We start from the raw sequence: 22260 nt of genomic DNA, 5'->3' as shown, positions 1-22260 counted from the left end.
CTTTTTCCTCTGTGCAATCATTAAAAAAGTGATTCGGTTGTGCAACTGAGAGAAAATCCCACAGCTGCTTCAGGCTGCGTTCACACTGGATCGGGTGCTGTGGCGAGGACAGCGGTCCTCACATGCATTTGAATGGGGTCGGTGCATTTTAGCCGCAGGAGGTTTGTGCTGCAGCTGCTTGTCCCAGAAATAAAAAAAAATGTAACTTTCAGAGGAACAGCAAACCCGACTTCACAGTGAGGTGACAGAAAGGGTCAGAGCAGGAGAACCCACGGAACGGAGAACTTGATCGTGGATTAGGAACGAGTTCTAAAACTTGAAACCCAGGATGATTGTTGAACATCTGGTTCCTCTGTCCTGAAGTCAATGGATTTTTGTTAATCAGTTCTGTTTTTATTAAATGTCTGAAATAATGTCTGTAGTTCCCACCAGTTTAAAATATTTAGGTGTTTTGTTCTGTGGTAGAAAAAATACGCCAGCGAGCACCTCCCTGAATCACTGACAAGTGGCCAAACTGAGTTTGTCAGTGATCAAAAATCCAATAAAGTCCTTTTGACTTTTGTTCAGTGGGAAGGACCCACAGCGACGGTAACGAGAAAAATGCACAGTCCTCACTGCGTTCTGTTGTAGTTTAGCATGTAGCATTCAGCTAACAACAGATAACATGGAAGACAGACTGCTGAGAGGCCCTTTACAAACCTTTCCTGAGGGGTGCAACAACCTGTGTGTAACAGCTTGGTTTTGCGTTGTAGTCTGATGAGGGGGGGTGTGAATATGTTGCACAAAGACGCCACAACCGAGCCAGATTTGGTGTGAAACCACCCTCACACTATCAGCTGCTGCAAAAAGTGGGTAGAATTTGTATGTTATGTTTTAAAGAAAGTTTTAGACATGGCTAGATGATGCTACGAATTAAATTCTTCAAGAGGCACTTGTTGTTTGTTGTGATGATTATTGATGATGTTGATGATGATGGATTATTATGAGTCCGCACCAGCATTTTCCTGTCCTTTAACAGCGGCAGATCAGGTGTTTTTCCAATATCTTCGGCCACTTAACCACCTAAGAAAGTCATTTGTATGATGTTGCACCCCAGGCTGGGGATGACTTTGGTGGTCAAAGGTCAAAGTCACGATGGACTTTTATGGTGATGTCAAATGATGGCATTTTACATCCCAAATGTCACCATCACTGTAACATCATGATATTTTGTAAAAACTTTATTGGCAGGGGGAGACAACCACAAGGCAGAACTTCTTGTGTTTTCCATCCATTTGTCTGGTGTTACCGAGCCAGAGCAGGGAACCCGGGAACCCGTGAGAGGAACTGGAGTCCAGGCTGGGCAGTCAACCAGGACCCTCTATGTAGGCCTACTTAGGTGCAGCAACCACTCCAACCTCTGATGCTGAGTTCACTCAGGCCATTCGCTGGCAGCGTCCATGCAGCTCATTTGTCCTCAGTCACACCCACACACACAAATGCGTGAACCCCTCTGAACCCCCGTCATACAAACAGGCAGGCATGTTAGGAATGCCCACGTGCATTTACAGACATGTTTTGTGTCACAAGTGGCATTTGTTTGGTTAATCAGTCAGAGCAAGCAGCAGGGTCTTTTGTTATTGGCTGGGGTGCAGGGCGGGGCCTGCTCGCTGGCTGAAAGAACCTATGAGCATCAGCAACATCCAGCCTCTTTCATCGGGGAATACTGGATGCGGCCCTGCAACATGGCAGCATTGTCTTGTCGTATAATACCAAAGGGAACAGGGAGGAGAAGGAGAAGAGAGCCCTCATCCGTCACTGTCACAGCCTCTCCCCTCAGACCTTCAAATGCCTTCTGAAAAGGGAACCAGATCGAAGTAAACATCCCGTTTATTGTCAGAATGAAAGTTGGCATCATATCACAGCGTGTGCACGATTAAGCCTCTTGGAGTCGTTGGTTGGTTTTTACATGTTGTGTTCATTACAACTTGCATATATTTTACAACGTTGCGAGTGAGTTGCAGGAGCATTTGTATGATTTCCAGGCAGCCTTTTGTTTTATTTCAGTGTGAAATCAAAAGCAGACCTGGAAAAAAAGAAGAAGAAAAAAAAAAAACCTTGAGAAAAGTCATTGTTAGGTAGATGCACGATTCCAAAAAAAGTGTTTGTTGTGAGTTGAATTAATGAGCCATATTGTTGAGACACAACAATGAGCTCACAGAGAGAGGAGGATTGTGTGACTCTGTCAGTTCGGTTGTTTGGTGGTTGTTTGGCAACCCTCACCCAAATGAGGATTTCAAAGTTGTCCCTGCAATTAGAGTTACTGTAGAAATGGTGTGAAACTGCGTCTGTGTTCTATTTGTAGACTTCCATACAGTTTGAGAAGCTCTACATGGTTGTTTGGTCTCAAATCAAATGGTAACTTTTCAGTCAGTCGGCAAAATATCTGCTCAACTTCACTCAAGTGAGACACGGTGAATCTTGTCAACACAGGTGAGCTTTCTTGGCTCTCACGTGGTACGAAGAGGTGGACTTCAGCATGTTGCCCGAGCATGGACACGATGTAAACTTGCAGCTCTGCAGACTGAAAGGATGGAGGATAAATTCCAGTGGTGCGATGGTAAAATAATCAACTTTGGTCCAAGTAGTGCACCTTCAGTTTGTGAGTCCAATTTGAGGGGCTACAAATGCTAAAAAGCACCAGAAACCCCACTGAGCACCAAGTCGCGTTGGCCTCTGCTAGTTTTTCTTGACACCATGCTGCACTGCCATTTGTTAGTGCAGTGTGTGTTAAAGTGTGCGCAGCTCGGTGATGACGTAAACAGTCCTGTAGAAACGTGTGTGTGGGTCAGCTAGGGTTGCGTCAGAGCAGTAGAAGATAACCAGGCCAAGTGTGAACACGCCATAACGTGTCCCCGGTCATTAGACAGCCGAAGGGTCATCAACACACTGATGTCACACAAAGTCAGAGATGTGAGTCATTAAGGTCAGATGGCACTCATGTGAGAAGAGGGAAAACATCTTCAAGACCAAACCGAAAGTCCAGTTGCTTTGGACTTTGGTCAGACCGGATAGTGACTAAACACATCACATGGGTGAGAGGGTACACCCACAGCTTCTCACTAGTCCAGGAGCCCAAATGTAACCCCCATGATCAGCCTTCAGGGGCTCTTGAGGGAATTATAAGTTTTATAAAGGAGCGATTGTTCAAACTGCAGTTTGCATCAGAGTTTATCCTATAACACCCAGGGGGGCCGAGGCAAGGAGAGGGGGAGGGGATGACAGCACGATCCTTGTATTTCCCTCCTGAGCAATAGTGCCAACACAACAAGGCTATTGTGTTCCTCAGCGTGTGATGTGGCCAGGTGGGGGAGTTTGGAGAGAGACGGGTGAGACAGGCATGGAAAATCCACTTAAAACAAGACCTAACTGTGTTTATACTCTTGACAACACACACATTATTCAACCTGCTGACAGGTGTGTGAGCGAAGGCGTGTCCCACTCAAAATATTAAGGAAAAGATAGACTTAAATAGACTCTCTCTCGTCTCGGCGTTTCTCCCCCCCCCCCCCCCCCCCACACACACACACACACACACATACCTGTGTCTCTGAGGTTGTGGTGGTGCTGGGTGAGTATAGAGTCATGGCGGCCCCCCTTCAGCCCTCCTGCACCCAGACAGAGTGGCTTGTGTCCGGCCGGCGGAGGAGCAAGGTGACGCCAGTGGGCCACACTGAGCCTGTTGTTAAAAGCAGCACATGAAGAGTGGGGGTAGGGGGTGTAAGAAGAAGGGCTGGGGTCAGGCACAAGAAATAGCAGTGTTTGGGAGTAATGAAGCCGGGGAGCTGGAGCATAGAAGGTGAAGGAGGGAGGCAACAGGGAGGACACAGTCTGAGGGCAGCACACTTCTGAGACATACGGAGAACAGGATTAAGAGCCATGTGACCTGTGTGTGTGTGTGTGTGTGTGTGTGTGTGTGTGTGTGTGTATGTACATGGCAAAAGCTACATATGTTCCCAGTTACTCACCTCCAGCCCCTTTCCTTGTAAAGGGCAGCCTTCTGCCAGCTGTGTGGGGCTCCGGGGAGCGGGGGGGTGATGGGGTTGTTTGCTGCTTGGCGGGAGATGATGCCCTCGATTGATAGCCGTGTTGTGTAACCACCTCCTTGACGAGAGGAGAGTTCAGAAGTATTACAAATAGTGCTGACATAATTCAACATGGAGCTCAGTTCAGATGTTTTAAGGATTTATGGGTCAATATATGAGGTTCTAGCTTTGTTTCTTCAGGCTGTTCCAAGTCAAACCATGCTGATTCCCAAACACACCAAACTCGGTAAACATGCCAACCCCCTACAAATTCTGTTCTCAGCTCTCTACTTGTGTACCCTCACAGTGCCTGCTTCAGCTGAACAGCCTGTACCCGGCCCAAGCATGTTTGTCCCCCAAAGTCCAGTTTCTTTGACGAGTCTGACCGCTCTGTACCTTGCGCAGGCTAGGTACATTTCCTTGGCTCTAGCTTGATTGGAAAAGTTGGGCTTTAGTACGGTGTACTGGCATGGCGATAAGGTCATAGCTTCCCATGCCGCCAAAACAGAGATGGTATAGTAATTAAAGCAAAAAAAAAAGTTTGTAGACTCTGTACACATTGTGTAAGTAACATATGGGGACTGTTAGCGGCACAGCTGCTGCAACACTTACACCCTCATTAATGAAACTGGCTGCACCAGGCGTGAGCAAGTGGTTTATGTGTGCCACTCTGAGGAAGTAAAAAGGTGTTGATCGTTTATTGATATTTTAATATCGGGCGTGAGGGTCTTTTTCATGCTGAAATGGGTCTTAAAGTGTCGACATATTTTGATGCCTTCCATCGGTGACGGGACAAGACAGGCGCATGTTTTCAGGTTGATGACCTGTCTCGGTAACATCCTCACAAAGTGATACTTTAAAATGTTCTCTAACGATGTGATGGGAACGACTTCATGGACCAGCGATAGAAATGATGGCCAAACTTGCGATCAAAAAAGTTGTCATTTCAACATGCACTTCAGCGTCAATCATCAAAAATGACAAACATACATTCCTGTGAAAGAAACTCTTTTGCTCCGAGCCTCGTGGTTTAAGTTTAGAGTTTTGGAGTTTGAAACAGGCCTTTGTTACATAATTCCTGCTCTGGTAGTAGTCCATCTGGGAGTACTCTGTTGGCACGTACAAACATGTGTGAGAGTGTGTCAGTGTGTGGGCGAGAGCAAGGAGAGCAAGATGGAAAGAGTCAAGGGAGTGAGTGTGTGTGTGTGTGTGTGTGTGTGTGTGTGTGTGTGTGTGTGTGTGTGTGTGTGTGTGTGTATCAACCTGGTCTGCTTTTGGCACTGTCGCTTAAATGCAATTTATTTATAAATTTTATTTTGCCATTTCTAATAAATCCACCTGATACGAGTGAATAGAACAACAGTGAAGCAACTACGTTTCTGTCGCCAATTGCATCTTTGTGAATGCCAGTGTGTGTGTGTGTGTGTGTGTGTGTGTGTGTGTGTGTGTGTGCATGTGCGTGGGCAGTGGCAGGCTGCTATGTGGGCTGCTCTCTGCCTTCCATTCTCTTCACAATCAGAGACACTTCCACGCCGTTCGCTGCACAGAACCATTCACAGCCTTCGCTAAAGAGTCCCAGAAACAGGATGTAGGCCAAGCTGGAGCTGCTATCGCTTGGCCGCGGGACCACCACACAGTTCCAGCCTTATGTAAACCTGCCAGATCAAGCTGTGTAGTCATTTGGTCACACGCTTCATTTACATTTTCAGTGATGGAATGAGACAGGGGAAGCTCTTCTTCGCTCTGCAAGTCGGAGTAAATGGGACGAGTCGGCAAATCAAAGAATGAGGGTGTGTCATGTCGGCATCGTGTACCCTGCTCTTACCGGCCGGCAGGATAACCTGCAACCATCCTGAGTAGGACAGTAAGAGACTGGAGGGGAACTGATGATTGATGAAGTTCTTAATGTGGTAGCAACTGAGAAAAACTCCTGACATGCTCTTATTTATATGCAAGCATTCATAATGCGGCTTGCTTTGAAACCGGATCCGTCACCTCATGTGTGCTATTAGAAGACACAAACAAGACTAATCGGACTGCAGATCAGCACCTGAGGGCATGTTCTACCAGGAGAACACATAATGGGAAGTCATGGTGTTATTTACGCAACCACAAAGAGCATCAATGTCTTTTACTGGCACTTCTGTAAACTCAAAGATTCAAGTCCCGAGGCGAAGAAGTTCATGCAGGCACCAAGTCAGAGCAATAAAACAAAGACAGGCAGCCTGGAGGAAAACACTCTGCTGGATGATTCCTGTCTACAGCTGTGGCTCGTGTGTCCAGATGTTGCTGGCTTTTAACTCTGTGCATGTGCAGACCACTGACAGATCGCCTCTCACCTTGATATCACCACCTAGTGGTCAGATGTGCGGTGACAGGAGCAATATTCACCTAATCCAGCCATTTTCTCCCACTTATCCTGTTCAGGGTGGTGGGGGTGGAGCCCATCCCAGCAGGGTTCACCCTGGACGGGTCACCAGTCCATGGCAGGGCCAACACATAGAGACAGACAACCATTGGCTCTCCCAGCCACGCCTACGGTCAATTTAGAGTCTGGATTAACCTGGTCCCTCTTGATGTCTTTGGACTGTGGGAGGAAGCTGGAGAACCGGAAAGGACCCACACAGGAACAGGGAGAACATGGAGACTCACACAGAAAGACCCCGTGCTCCAGCTGGGACTCCACCCACAACCTTCTTGCTGGGGGGCCACAGTGAGGACCACTGCTCCACCGTGTTGCCATTATTGTCTTTCCTGATACATAATACTTCCTTCTTAATGTTTTAGTACAACATATTTTGTGTTTGTATCAAGTAACATAATGTGCACTCTGCAAAATTAACTTGTTGGCTTAATTTTAGTGAGAATCTATCTGTTAAATTTTTCTAATTGTAAGTTTAATGATTTTTTTTTTGTTTGTTTACCAGCAATTTGGCATATTTAACTCACAAATAAACACAGCAGCTTTTTTTGGAAATAAGTATTTGTCCATTGTCCACAGAGACAGACACGAAGATGAACACTCTTCTCTCCTCTGTGCTACATGGAGACCCACAGAGACCAGTTGAGCGCTAGTTAGCTTAGCTCCATGAATAGTAGCGGATGGGCGGGTTAGCATACCTCAGGTAAGCTAACAGCTGTGGGTCTCAGCTGCCTAAGGCACACACAGAGGAGAGAAAGGTTTCTGTGTCAGAGTCTGGCTCTGGCAAGGATGGTAAATAAGCTTGTTTTATTTAAAAAAAAAAAATCGGCATGTTCCTTTTAGTTAAACAAAAAAATCAGCCGTGTCAACAATAAACGGAATAAATGCTGATTTAAATGATCGCCCATGCAATCATTCAACATCTTCTCATACTTAGAACCCTGATATTTAACTCCTAAATTTTAAAAGGATCTCACATTTCTGTTAATTATTAACTTCGAAATGTTTAAATGAAGGAAAAGAATGTATAACATGTTTTCAACCAGTTCTTTTTTCCTTTCCTTCTTTTTTTTTGTTCCTTATCAGCAGATCAGAGGAACCTATTGAAATAAGCCGACTGGTGGATTTCTGTGGATAACAGGTTAAGTTAAATAATGAAAAGTTGTGGAGGGCATGCAAGAGGCTTTAGTGGAGTGGGCTTGGACGGGGAATGAGCGGCATGTCAGCGGCCCGGCAGCTCGACATGGCAGATATACGCCCAAATGTGCTGAGCTGGCAGAGAGGTGACAGGCAAGGCTTAGCTGACCCAGCAGTGCTGCCCTCTCCCTCTCTCTGTCTGACTGCAGACTCATCACCAACACAGCCCCCGCTACAGAACACACCCCCTTTTTTGCACAGGTGATTTACTGCAGAATTCACTTACAAGTAGCCACCAGACCTCCTTACATCAACGCCACCACGAGAGCTCCTGCGACGAAGGGAGGGGTTTTTGTTTTGGCCAACTGAAGGTGAATCACCTCTTGCGCTGACCTAAAGTAGCCTCATCGGTTGCATAACTGCCATCGGCGGGGTGGTCAGCGTGGCTAAGCCGCTGAGCCCTCCTGTGATCACTGCTCTCTCTTCACCAGGGTTCCAGTCCAGGAAAAACAAAGCCATATGAAGTGATAACAGCCAGGAAATGAGTTCCATGGAGGATGACAGCGAGGCTCAGGCCTGGTTCATGTCCAGTCCATTATAATAAGGGGAAAATGGAATTGATGCCTGTTGTTGTGACAGGCCTTTTTTTTTTTTTGCTTTCATGTGTTCACGAGGCTTTCAAGGATCTTAAGAGAATGTTCGATCTTATTACGCTGCAATGAAACAAAGACGGGGAACTTCTCAACAAGCCAAGCTGATCGGAATGGAGTGACGTTTGGGAAACTGGATGAAGATGTGAGAGCGTTTCATGACCCATGGCTGCCATGATGTCGTGGGCTGTGTTGTGACTGTGCGAGTGACTAGACTAGCAAATGGAGCCCATTTAAAAGAACAAGAGCAGAAAAACACGAATTAGACACGGCGAGTGAAGTTAAATCTGTAGCTATTTGCAACCCACTCATCAGCAAATAGCCAGTCCTCCACTTCTCCCCCACAACCAGCATGCGGGTCTGTCACAGTCTCCAACGAGGAGGAAGCCTGGCTGTCTCACATACGTCCAACTTCCTTTAATGGTCTCACATGAGAAAAAAATCAAATATTCTTTACGCACACAGTCATGACACCTTCCTGCCGTTATAGCCAGGATAAAACCCTGACACTGATATTGCAGCAAACCACAGACGTGTAATCTTTTCAACCGATGTGTGTTACACGTCAACATTTTATCACTAAAAATCTGTTACAAGACAACGTTTATTAATCAAACGGGTTACATGTCAATGTTTTAAAACCTAGAATGTCTTGTGAATCTACTTTTTTTTCCAACCAAAAAATGTTAATGTCCATTTTCAAATTAAAAAAAAACTGTATTTATGACAATTAAAAAAAAATACTCCTAGTTTTTGGTCAGGTTCTCAATAGTTGTCATTGATGCTAACACCAATGCCCACTATGAAGACGCCCCATCGGGCTTATGCAGCGACAAAGTTCGGGTTCAGGGATGAGAAGCAGTTCAGGTATCACAACGATAGCTCAGGTGACAATAATTGCAGTTACAAACCCACAAAGAATTTTCAGCTGACTCTTCAGTCCCTTGCACATTTTATCCTCTTTCTGCCCGTTATTTTGGTTTTATGAGACACAAGTAAATTTGTGTGTGTTTTGCTTGCAGGGCTAACAATAACTGAGTCAGTGAAGGTCCACAGAATCAAACCTGTGACCTTCCAGTCTCACTAAACACTAATTCACCCTGACGGCCAGACTGTGTTGTCTGTCCGAGCCTTTGTGTGACCTCCTCTATCCCCTGCACACCACCGCCACCTTGTCCCCTCTCCTCCATGTCTGTTTACACCCTCCGGTATCAACACGGCCCGAGCACCATGGCAACAAACACCTCGACAAGGAGGCGCTCTGCTTCCACCGAGGTTTTACAACTGGTTTCAGAAGAACGGTTTGGAAAAATACTTTGAAGTTGTGTCCAACTGTGAGAGAGAAATATGCCTTTGATGTGGAGAGACCAGCTCGTGTTTATTTACAGCAGGTGTTAAAATAGGTTACTGATACAAAATACTGCCTGTTCATACAAAAGAAAAACTCTGCTGTACAGTCCAAGTGTTAAGTAGGTCACGCTAGACACTTTTATATGTGCATGTTGATGTTGTAATTTGTCTGTTTATGCATCATTGTTGCTGTTATCATGTGCCCCTTGATGTTTTACTTTGTTGTTACGTAAAGGCGCTTTGAACTGCCTTTGTGTGAAATGGTGCTACCCGAATATAAGTTTAATTATATTTAATAGACTTTTCAATGACAATTGGGCTTTTCATAACGTGCTTAGCCTCGGGCTAAGACGGCCCTTACCGTGTCTTTCATGTTTAGCACCCTACATCTGGAAGCCGGTGCCTTGCTAACACTAGCAAGCTAGCTAACGCCGCACTGTGATTTCAAGCCTGGAAAAGAATTCCAATCTAAAACCCTGCTAATACCGACACTGTTGTTGCTACTAGCTAGCCGTAGCTCACCGCCCACAGCCCAATATTCATCTCCCGACAGTTTAGAATGTAAACAGTCACTTTTAAACCAGGGCAAGTAGGAGTGCAGTGTCAATTGTTAAATCCCAGGCTTAGGTTAACCCGCAGCCAGTCATTTATGTGTGAAATTGGGCTAAGTTAACCAAGAGTCAAGTGCTAGCCCTGGGCTAAGAGTCTGCGTTGTGAAAAGCCCTAATAACACTAATTTGCTTATCTAACCAGGTGTTGAACATCTGACTGTCAAGTTATAGAGGCAAGAACCTAATGATGAGTTTATCAGATTTATAATATTCCAATACGGAGACCACAGCATGAGAATCTGGGTCCCCCAAAAATACACATTCTCAAACAGGTTTTCAGAGGTAAACAACAAAAAAAGATCCAACCAGGCTCAGCAGAAAGGTGGACAAGTCGTCTGGTGACGCTGGGTGTCATCGTTGGTGTTAGTTTTGCATTGCCACCATGGCTGTTTGTCACATCGTCAATTTGTGACTTTGCTGTTGCAATTCAGCTTATGCCGCGGGATTGCAGCTGCTGACACTCTTTATTTAAAAGCTAACAGGTGTTAGCATAAGCTAACGTGCTGGGTGACGTGTACTGTTAACGAGCTGAGCCTGTTTAGTCGCTGTTTGATAGTTACTCATTCATTCTCTCAACAGAAATTAAAAAAAAAATGTGAACCTGAGAACATATTTATTGTGAATTTGGCTGATAAATTAAAGTTACATTTTAAGTGTGACCACAGACGGTAGGGGAAATATGCCACCTCACTGGTGCCATCGCTGTCAGCTTTTAATTTCAGACAAACTCTGACATCATAGAATTGTACGATGTCCCCATGATAAACACACAAGTAGACACACACACACAAACATGCACACACCTCCAGGTGTGATGTGACCTTGGATGAGAGCCTGATAGAGAAGGCAGCCAGGAGAAGGGCTCAGCTGGTCCTGGACGCCCCTGACCAAGGACCTCCCTGAGACTGACAAGGAAGCTGTCAAGAAGCCTAGTGACAGCAACTGATATGGTGCTGGTACGGTCGTCTGTCCCCTGGAGATTGTGTGGACATGTCACTGGGCGAAATACTGAACCTTCTATTGTTAAAGTCAAGAGTAAAAGAGGAGAATGCCGTTTTGAATTTTTTTAGAAACTAAAACAGTGCATGTGCAAACAAGACATTTTCCCCAGCTCTATTTTATTCCGTGTACTTTGAATTTTCGGGCTAAACAGGTGACATCACAACTAAGATGATAACAGGTCGCTGGAAGTCCAGTGGAGGTTCCAGCCGCTGGTCCTGAGGTAGGGCCGCAATGATGCTGCAGGATTGCCTCTAGCTGCGTTCTCTCTCGACTGCAGATAATCGTACTTTCAATGTCTTTCTAGACCGGTCCTGCAAAGGACATCAAAGTCAAGGTCAAGACTTTTGAGGGCAATGCCCATCAGAGGCATAACCACAAGCGCAGAAGAGCGGAAGCAGCCACAACAGTCCCAGATAACTTCAGGGACCACCACCACTTCATGGAAGCCACCTTGCCAGCTGGGCACACTGGGCCAGCGGTGACGACTTCAGGTTCCCTTTCGATCCATCTTTAGTTTTTGGTAGAAACGTTTTCATGCATGTATTTGACATGAGACATTTCACTTTTGCTTTTAATGCATCCATTTACTTTTCAACAGCAGGGTAAATTACAGTGTGTGTATCTAAACGTTTGTTGCTTTTGATAAAAGGAACACATAGCAACAGAGAAACTAATCATTTTCAATTTATATCAATCAAAAAATGACAGGTGAATTCCCTGACACGACAGCTCTCCTCTGCTCTGCTGCTGTTCAGTTAATCCCTCCTTCAGGTCATTATTTCTGGTTTTAGGCCCAGTTCAGACCAGACATTCGCAACACATCCAGACGTTGCCCCAAAAGTTGCAGCAGTGTGAGCTGATCGCTGCAATCGGCTGCATGCAGCCTCCAAAAATTCACCATGTCAAATCTCCAAGTTACAATATTTTCAAGATGTTTTGGAATGTTGCGAGTTGCATCCAGTCTTGTTGTGAATCACTGACCTGGATTGATCCTTACAAATCTACTGTACATGAAGCATCTTGGAGTGCCGGTGTCAGCTCATTCACGGCAGCAGCTCTTTGTACGGATTCCAAAATAGTGCCTTGCAACGCTCTATAAATGAATTCTAGTTCAGCCTCGAGAGTTTGCAATTTGTCTGGGTTAACCGTTGGCTGATGAGCGTCCAGCTGGGTTACAGGAAGGCAGACCCAACCGCATCAGAGGGCAGCAAGTTTAAGGAGTGCCTGACATCAGAGGCGTTGCAGGCCACTGACAGCTGAACAAAAGCACATGGTGCCACATCTGGCTTCTAGTTTGAGTGCAGTTTTCCTCTGTGTACCTCAGCTCTGTGATTATCTCTCTCCCGCTGCCGTACAACGGAACAAAGAGGATTGTTGCTTTGGGAAACGGTAGCCACGAGATCTCACTGCTGATGAATGAAGATGCGTAGGAGAATCACAGTCACAATTCGATGCCAGGGAACAGAAGGCAAAGAGTTCTGGCTAGATCAAATTAAAAAAAAAAAAAAAAAATGAATGGAGATTACAGGGCTAGCAGCTTACTGTCAGTGCATTTTGTAGCTCTTCCTTGCTCCCGGGTTTCCTCAGTAACCCCGTCAGTGTCCTTACAGTGACCCTGCTACAACTGAACCATGTGCTCCACAGCTGGGGTTTACTGGCAGAAGAAAACCACTACAAAGTCTAGAGAGAAGAGGACTGAGCCCCTCCAACCACAGAGCGCGCGCGCACACACACACACACACACACGCTTCTACTCTGTGTGTAAATGCCTGCATGCTCAAAGCTGTGCTTATGCCTACACACACAAACACTGACTTTCTAGATGCACATTTTGTGGAATCTAAGGGATTCACTACGCCGCACGAAAGAGGGGGCCAGCAGGCAGGATAAACAATACTCTAATTTCAACAGAAGCCAAGCCTAGTGGTTTAGATGAGGTCTGCAAGAGGTTATGGGTTCAAAAGACAGAGAAGAAGTTTATGCGTGGTGAATGCCAAACTGCCTGCTCACCAAGATAATTCTAAAAGGTCAGTTATGACAGTTCTGGGCAAGGAGCTAACAATATCGAGGCAGGTCAACTTTCCAGATTACAAAAATTTAAAAAAAAAAAATCCTCTTTTCAAATGATTTTTTACGATGCAAATGTAGAATACACACAGAGGGTAAACTGGTCGAGGCAGATGGCCGCCCACGTCAAGGCTGGGTTTTGTCACCACCGCTGCTAAATGCTTCCTCGGGCGGGATATTCAGTCGGTTTGAATTAAATTACATTAAAATGGAAAGCTGGAACTTTTGTCGTGATTTGGTGTCATATACAATCAAACTGGGCTGCACGGTGGTGCAGTGGTCAGCACTGTGGCCTCACAGCAAGAAGGTTCCGGGTTTGAGTCCCGGCTCGGGCGTGGGATCTTTCTGTGTGAGTCTCCATGTTCTCCCTGTTCCTGCGTGGGTTCTCTCTGGTACTCCAGCTTCCTCCCACCGTCCAAAGACATCAATTTGGGGACGAGGCTGATTGATACTCTAAATTGACCGTAGGTATGAATGTGAGTGTGAATGGTTGTTCGTCTCTCTATGTTGGCCCTGCGATGGACTGGCGACCTGTCCAGGGTGAACCCCGCCTCTTGCCTGTAGATGCTGGGATAGGCTCCACCCCCCCGTGACCCTTACTAGTAAGGAATAAGCGGAAGATGACGATGGATGGACGATACAATCAAACTGACTTTACTCACCAGGCTGGATTCGTAGCTGACTGCGTTGGGTTCTATAAGCACGGGCTGACAAGGATTCAACTTCATATCCATCCGGTCTAAGAAAGTCCAGCATAGCTCTAAAATCAAGAGGGAATGTGCACGTCAGGTGGCGCTTATCATCACACACCCGTGTGCTACTGCACTAGTCTGGGTGTGTTATGGATGAGTAAAGCCCATAACAGGAAAACGGCCAGGAGAGACTATTACTCATGCTATCCAGTCACTCAGCATCGGCTTGCTGTTAAACTTTCCTGGTTGAGTTGTTTTAACATCAAGGCGGTGGAATTGGAGAGTCAATCATTTTTGCCACTGCAAGACCTCACCTGCATGTGTGTTATACAGTAGGTGCATTGATTCATGCCTGAGTCAGTATGCTGACTCATGCTTATGTCCTCCCTGGATTTCACCACTTCTTTTTCTTTGTGGACGGCTCCGAAAGACAAACTTCTTCCCTGAAGCAGCTGATGATCCTTGAATTTTTGTACTTGTTTATGTGCTGTTTTGGAACGGTTGCCGTCCGACCTCGTCATAGTTATTTGGGGAAATTCGCAGAGGAAGACCACGAGCAAATCTGTACAGAACAACCACTTAGCTGAGTGTATCTCCGACTCACTCTTACACCTTTGTGACTCCACATACATGCAGGGCTCCTAAATCCAGCTAAATCTGTGAAAGTGCTGTTGATCCAGACTGATCTGTTTTTCCAAGCCAACACCAAAATGTCAGCGCGGCTTGCTAGCGCGGGTGAGTTGCGGCCCAGGTGACAAAAAGTCATAGAAGAGACAAGCTTTGGTTTCATTTGCGTAGAGCACAAAGTGCTCGGTGTATCCGGGGGCGAGATGGAAAGTACCACAAGTGGATTCCAAATGAATGTGTTTACATGAATGCCAATCGGAGCTGGACCCAATAAATACCAGAGTCTACTGCAGGGTCTCGACATGCAGACGAAAGCCAGATGTTAGCAGGTGTTAGATTTTTGGCCGATGAGAAAGGAGCTTCATAAACATAATGTATCTTACACCTTTGCTAATCTCTGATACAAACGTTTTCACACTTTTCATCCTGCGTGTGCGCTCTGGTGATGCAGTGGGTCACTCCACAGCAGAGCGCAACCCCTAACACACTTTTAAGGGGTCGCCCACACTGAGCCACGAGCAAGGCCTTTAAGTGGAACTGGCACTTTTCCTACTCATGGAATATGAGCCAAATCCAGGTTATTCCCGCTTTTGGGTGTGTTTGTTTAACCTGCATACCTTGAGGTGGAACTGTGTGTTAGAATGCTTTGGTTTCCTTTTCCAGCTTTTGTGCTAAACTTAGCTAACTAGCATAACGGGCTGCGGAGTAGTGTTCTTGTCTAATTCACACAAATGGTTCTTATTGATACAGATTTATATGTTATCTACATTTGCATGACATGTTTCTACAATATGGCTTAATAAGATGAATTATCTCCTCTTCATGTAAAACCAAATACGAGCCTCTATGTCTCACAGAATATCTATAAAAGGAATGTGCAAATGTGACACTTGGGGCTGTCATATGATGTTCCACCCTGGGCTTTACTGTATATTAATTCCATTGAGGAGTTGACATCCAGGGGTGAAAATTAGAGGGTTGGCAGCATGTATGTGTGTGTGTGAAGGATGGGGGGGGGGGGGGGGGGGGGGCATCTCCGCTGCCCTGCTACCAGCTCAGGCAGGTCTCAACTGGCTGTTCCTCCACCTCTGCAGGCCTGTCGAGTCAAAACAGCTGACATCATCCCGCAGGAAGCCGGGAAGTCTTCTTGCAAGGTGAGACTTGGGTTAGAAAAATATGCTTTGATGTGAACGGAACACAGGAGAGCCTCGACAAAAATCACTTTAAATCCAGTATGAGAACCCGTCTCAAAAGGCCAGACATGTCAGCGACAGGGCCCTCCAGTTTGGGTCCTGCTGCAACTGCAGGTGAGTGTTTGGAGGGAAATGTTGAGTTTGTTCCTGGACCTCCACTCGGAAGGGTCAGAAGAGTTCAGCACCAGGACGTTTGACATTTCCATTTGTTTTGTTTCTGTATACTCGATGGGCAATGTCCCTAGAAATATATAAGTAGCATATATAAAACTGTTTAACCAGTGCCATCTTCTGGTTGCCTGAGGCTTGACTATCCATATTTTGTGTGCCTAGGCTGCCATCCTGTGGCCATATGTAAATACTACCACACAACTGTCCTACCTCTGGACTTGGACATACTCGGGTATGGAGGAGTTCATCATCAGTGGGACAAGCAGGGACCCTGAGGGATGTGGTTGATCCTTGCTGGTCACACTGGGCCTCATACCAAAAAAAAAAGAAAAAAGCTCTGATTTCCCTTAAACCCACAATTTAGTCTTACAGACAGGAAGCAAAGCCTGCAGCGACTCCTCTCTCCTGACAACTACTGTGTACCACTCATAAGATTTAAGCAAGTCTGGGTGATTGACAGTTGCGGCGTACACAGTAGATGTCAGGAAAGACAGCCCTGTGGTGTGTAAGAAAAGGTTTATTAGAATCATGCTTTTATTTTTTTCATTTCAAGTAAAAAAAGAAATCCATATCTTAAATTTGACAATATTTATTTGAAACACCTGTTTTTGTTTATTTTTAACCACTCGACAAATAAAGACAAGTGGTTGTTTGAACACCAGAGGAAAGAAACAGCACACCAACAGCATTAAAATGTCTCTCCTTAAATGTCCTTGGATCCACGATCCGCTGATGGGGAACGCGGGATGCTTCTGTTGGTGGTCGCTGAAGTGCTGCTGCGACGGGAAGTGCTTATCAGGAACAGTTTTAAAACCAGCAGCTTGAGAAAAGTCTTTCTGATTGGTCCCACTCCTCATATCAAAGCTCGGCGTGTGCGCTTGTGCTCGCATCAGATGCTTCTGGTTCCTCCTCCTCTGCTGGCGATGTCAGAACGAAACAAAGGGACATGTTCAGTGTAATTATTGTAATTGTAAAAAAAATGGTGAATACTCAATTCTTTAAACCAACAGATTCCTCACTGGGCTTCTTCACACACTCGCCATCTTGATCCTCAAAGCCAATGGAGCAGACGCACTGGTAGCTGCCGTCAACGTTGACACACTCCTGATGCTCCTTGGTGCAGGCCGACGCCGGCTGGGAACACTCGTCCACGTCTACGCGGAAGAAGGAAGGATATAAAACACAGCTTCACCTGAGTTTTAGCTGTTAGTAGCCAGTGTACAAGTCGCTGTGACAACTGCAAAACAAACAACAACAACAAACCCACCGAGCACACAGAACCAAGCACAAGCTACAACCGTGTTCAGTCGGGAGACGGGCAACAAACACGGCGCCAGAACTCTCATAACACGAGAACATAAAACTAGTAGGACCTTTATTTCTGCTCCTCTGCAGGTTAAAAAAAAAAAACCAAAAATCTGACGACGCAAATTTTGAGTAAAATGAATGAAAACAAATCTGAATCTTTTAATGTTTCCAGCAATTCCATTAATCTTTAAATCCAAAATTAATTAATTAACTGCACTCTGATTCCAATATTTCACAAAACATTTAGTCACACACCGATAACGAACATGCGAACTCCACACAGAGTGGGTTCTCTCCGGTACTCCAGCTTCCTCCCACCGTCCAAAGACATCAAGAGGGGACGAGGCTGATTGATACTCTAAATTGACCGTAGGCGTGGCTGTGAGTGTGAATGGTTGTTCGTCTCTGTATGTTGGCCCTACGATGGACTGGCGACCTGTCCAGGGTGAACCCAGCCTCTCACCCGTTGACGCTGGGATCGGCTCCACCCCCCCGCGACCCTTAATGTGTAGGAATAAGCGGAAGATGACCGATAACGAGTATTATAAATTAAAATTAATAGTGCTAATTACTCTTCAAATTATTTATTTATTTTTTGAACAGGACACAGAAGACGGACGAACACACCAGAACCAGCGGGGAATTAAAAGCGGTGATGGGAACAGGGCCGAAGGGACGGTGGTACCTGTGCAGCTGCCCTCTGTGAGCTGGTACCCGCCGGCACAAGTATGGCACTTGTCAGCTCCAGCTCCACTACATCCAGAACACACTTTATCACAGGCTGAGAACACACACACACACACACACACACACACACCATTAGAGGAATAATACGTGTTTTAAAGAGGTAATGGTTTCAGTTTTGATGGGAATTTCTCAATGATGGAACTTTCCTGCTCATGTTAGAATATTAGAGGTTGAACCATAATATCATATTAGATCAATATTACTGAATCTGCCATGATTGACAGGAGACAATCTGTTAGATTTATATTAACACCAACAACAAAAAGCAATTAAAACATCATTTGACAGTTTTGTATCTGAATGGGCGCTTACGGTGGAGGAGAAGTTAAAAACAATGCTAAAATGGCCAACAGTTCCCGTTCACATGTGAGGTTTGAAAGCTTTTCTGATAAACGTGAATATTTGTTTGTTGTATTGATAGTAAGACAACATGACGATGAGCTCCAAGACTGACAGGTTTGATGTTTCATACACAAAGATGCATTGATTACTTGAGAAAATGCCCAGCTGATCAATCAATAATAATGAGAACAGTTGCTTGTTAGTCACCCTTGCAGGAGAACGAGCCGTCCGTGTTGAGACAGTACTGATCTTCTGTACACGGCGACGGGTCTTTGGAGCACTCGTTCACATCTGGAACACAGCAGCATTGTCGACGGTGAAGAACATATATGAACCCATGCGTGTGTGTGTCTACACGTGTGTATCTACACGTGTGTAGCAGGTGGAGGCATCAAACTCTCCCTCAGCAGATGTAAACTGCCTCACAATCAGCCAGTTTAAGGGCGCATTCACACTCTGGGTCAGGTCACGAGCCCGTCGACTCGGAGCGTTTCCCTCTCCGTGTGATAAGTTGTTAATCCAAGCAGGTTAAAACCCGTGAGTATAAACCACGTCAGGTGGCGGCGGCGAGCCTTCAAGCTGCTTCGCCAACAATACTACATCTTATTTGCTGCTGCTCACCTTTTGACCAGCACAGACAAACCCACGTCACACCAGAGGGGTGCACTACGACGCGACATTGGTGGGTCAGGGAGGTGTGTTGAGACTAAAGCCAGGATTCTCGGTGTCACAAAGGTGGCTCTCCTTCAACCTGGCTAGATCACCATGGTAACTGATGCGGCACACTGAACCTGGTCCGCACCAGGTTCTGTTCTGGGCTTAAATGGGCTATAAAAAGCCCTGCCCTTTCAGTAACCACCTCTTTTGAAAATGGCATCACCATTTTTGAATAATCCGGTGGACCTCGGCACAATCATTGTGCAAGGTTCTCTTTGGAGGGACAGAGTATTTAGAGACCGGAGTGATCCGCCATCTTCTCCTGGTGTCACTCTCTGTGAACGCTACAGATCCTCAGCTGAGAAAACCCGTTATTTATTCCAGACTGCTGGAGCCACATAACCACTAATGGAGGCAGTACTTTGAAAAACAGACAGAAAATTGGTCGTCCGCTGGTATTTATCACAGATAATATTCAATCTAGGAAATGTATTCACTTTGATTCGGACAAAAACTAAAGTGTTTGTACTCATCCTTTATTGTGGGACAGAGTCAGACCTGAGCGTACTTCTTGTGTTTAATGCTTAAACCTGGTGCATCAAGTTGCACAAGCTTTGGAGGTGTGGACAGACACACACACACACACACACACACACAGAAAGATAAAAAAAATATAGAAACTTAGGAATTTACACGATCTCCAGCATTCCTCTCTTGCCTTATTGTTGCTCTTTGCTGTCATAACTGTTTATATTGTTCATAACCCTCCATCATAGTCGCTTGTTCTTCTTGACCATCTCTCCATTTCGGAAGAGTCAAATGACGCGTTAAACGGCCCTTTTAAGGGGACACGCACAGAGCCTGAAGCTGAAAGCCTTGATTGAGCCGTCGCGATACCAACCATCTCTGATTGCGAGTTCAGGGTTTGTCGAGCCGGCTTATTGAAAGCAAGCCCGGCTATGATGAACTTGCCTGGTCGTTGCCCCCTCAGTTCTGGCCTCGCTGCACTGGCTTCCAGTTCATTTGGGGATGGATTTGAAGATTCTGATGCTTGTTTTTAAGATACTGAAGAGCCTGGACCCTCAGTACGTCGACAAACTCAAAGTTCAAATCTAAAGGTGACGAGTTATCCCTGAGTTCTGACTAGTGCACATTTCTACTCCAGTTTAGAAGCTCTGATGGATCCAAAAATGACACTGCACCTGCTTACAGGAGCCTTTTTCAGCCCAAGGCCTGAACTGAACTGGTACTCGGATCTGCACCAGAGTTTGCCTTTAACAAGATCTCAGTCGGCTGGACGGCTTTTGTAGCACACTAAAGAAGGACTGTGGTCGCACCTGCCGCCTCGGTGTGACAGCACCCTGAGCTGCTACTCTGTCTCTATGACACTTGTAGTTTGTTACTGATCCTGGACCAGAGTCAAAACAAAAAACAGAAAATAATCGGTAGTTTCAGCTCCACCAACGTCCACAAGTCAGCAAACCCTCCAAGTTGTTCAATATAAAACCAAGTATTCTAAGTTCCGTTCACTATAACTGGCTTCAAATGCATCGGTTGTATTTGGGCGATGTGGCGTAACCAGAAGTAGTCGTAGATGACCTGCTCTTCCTCTTACCGACACACGCCTCCTGGTCGTCCTCCTCCCAGCCGTCCTTGCACTCGTCACAGTCCTGATTGGTGGCTCCGGAGCAGGTCTTGCAGGAAGTGTGGCATTCTGGAGAAAACATATTCATGACTTGTACCTTTTAAAACAAAAAATAAAAAGTCAACGTGCGACAGAAAACCACGATGGCAGTGAAGTGGACCTGTGCACGAGGAGAAGGTGTCATTCCTATCTTCACCGAAGAAGCCGTCGATGCAGTCTAGGCAGAGTTCCCCCTGGTAACCGTGGTTACAGCTGCACTTCCCGTTCCCTCCACGTGTTCCATCGCCGTCACACACTCCATTTCCATGACAAGGTCTCTCCGACCCCCCAACGCAGGCTTCAAAGAGAGAACCGGAAACGTTAGCGGAGCCACCACAGAGGTGTTGGCGTGCTCTGATTAAAGCCTCCGTCCTCACAGTTGCAGTCTGGTCCGAATGTTCCTTTAGGACAGCAAACTCTGATGGTCTCAATGCAGAACCACTTATGTAGATCAGGATGTTTGGTTTTCCTGCAACAACAACAAACCGCATACAGGAAGAGATGATGGATCCCACGCAGGATTGACGTTTTTACAACACGTTGAGCGTCACTCACCTCTTGAACCACCAGGTCTCAAAATGCTCCTCGTGCTCCTCCACCATGCGGTTACACTCGAAGCTGCTGCTGTCACAAAGATCCTCCAGGATCTCCATCAGACGGATCTCGCTGGAAGAGCGGAGGAGCAGGTTGGTGACGGCGGCGTGCGACACAGCACACAAAAGTAAACAGGAAGTAGCAGACCACAGTATTTACTTACTTCTAGTTTTAGATGACATTCATGTGTGAAAATGCACTTTAGTGTTTACCCAGAGTGAGACTTTGACACAAGATACCTGCCACGTGCTGGCAGGTGACATTTCAAAATAAACACTGATAAGAGCAAACCCACCTCTTGTGGCAGGGTGACCTGGACAAGAAGGCCTGTCTCACCTGGTCTCATATTTGGACAGTTTCCTCTCCTCCCAGGCTGTGTTGCCCCCGCCAAAGTTCTGCTTCTGTGTCCTGTCGAACCCCTGAAGAATTAAAATACTGACATTACACACTCACAACATGACGTTCACACCATAATACAACCAAGTAGAATTTAAGTCACACACACACACACACGAGAGGTTTGGTCGAGCCGGCTCACCTTGTTGAAGTTGTCCGTGATTTTCTGACAGGTGCTGCAGGCGCTTTTCAAATCCATCTCGGCCTCCGTGACATGACAAAGTACAACAAAAGCGACACACGACAACAGCCGCAGCTGTGTAGTGGCGGACAGCATCTCAGCTTTCAACACACACACACAAGCACACACACACTTTCATAGCAGGACACACGCCTCAGCCACGCGCAAACCGGCCGGTTGTACTCGCGCTAAAGTGCCGTAACTTAACGGTTATTAACATGAAATCTGGCGTTATGAATGTAACGCGCAACAAAGTAGTATTTACATGCCGGCTGAGGAGGGAAATCAAAAAAAAGATGCGGTTTTGGTTTTCCGCGTCAGCCTCTTGCCCGAATGTGTATTGCCCTGATTGGTTCGGTGACCGC

At 46.0% G+C, this 22260-nt stretch overlaps 2 protein-coding genes across 5 annotated transcripts in view; both read right to left on the bottom strand.

Moving 5' to 3' along the window:
• LOC147262372 (uncharacterized) overlaps window positions 1-10661 on the bottom strand; it is a 37596-nt gene extending 26935 nt beyond the window's left edge. For 2 of the 3 annotated variants that reach the window (XM_086201169.1, XM_086201167.1), the window contains exons 1-3: window positions 10541-10661; window positions 4008-4143; window positions 3582-3718 (exon numbers count right to left, since the gene is read on the bottom strand). In XM_086201169.1, the coding sequence (XP_086057295.1) occupies window positions 3582-3718; window positions 4008-4143; window positions 10541-10589 (322 nt within the window). In that variant the 5' untranslated portion in view covers window positions 10590-10661. Of the gene's footprint in view, window positions 1-1939; window positions 2066-3581; window positions 3719-4007; window positions 4144-10540 lie in introns of those variants that run through there. The other variant, XM_086201168.1, reaches the window with a different exon arrangement.
• A 5897-nt stretch (window positions 10662-16558) lies between these two features.
• On the bottom strand, window positions 16559-22249 carry creld2 (CRELD disulfide isomerase 2). Of its 2 annotated transcripts, none has more exons than XM_086201165.1 (10): window positions 21857-22249; window positions 21655-21737; window positions 21280-21390; window positions 21102-21193; window positions 20846-21022; window positions 20656-20754; window positions 18591-18674; window positions 17980-18075; window positions 17006-17140; window positions 16559-16900 (listed from the first exon to the last, which is right to left on the bottom strand). In XM_086201165.1, the coding sequence occupies exons 1-10, from the start codon at window positions 21989-21991 to the stop codon at window positions 16845-16847; spliced, it is 1068 nt and encodes a 355-aa protein (XP_086057291.1). In that variant the 5' UTR covers window positions 21992-22249; the 3' UTR covers window positions 16559-16844. The 2 variants fall into 2 exon arrangements, with proteins under 2 accessions (XP_086057291.1, XP_086057290.1); XM_086201164.1 differs by having other exon boundaries at window positions 16561-16903.
• Between the last annotated feature and the right edge of the window lie 11 nt (window positions 22250-22260).

This window comes from Aulostomus chinensis, chromosome 4 (genome assembly GCF_037954235.1).
Source record: "Aulostomus chinensis isolate RoL2024-O1b breed Wild chromosome 4, RoL_Achi_v1.0, whole genome shotgun sequence".
Lineage (NCBI taxonomy): Eukaryota > Metazoa > Chordata > Actinopteri > Syngnathiformes > Aulostomidae > Aulostomus > Aulostomus chinensis.
The sequence above is the reverse complement of the archived record's forward strand: the minus strand, read 5'-3'. Positions and strand labels throughout refer to the sequence as shown.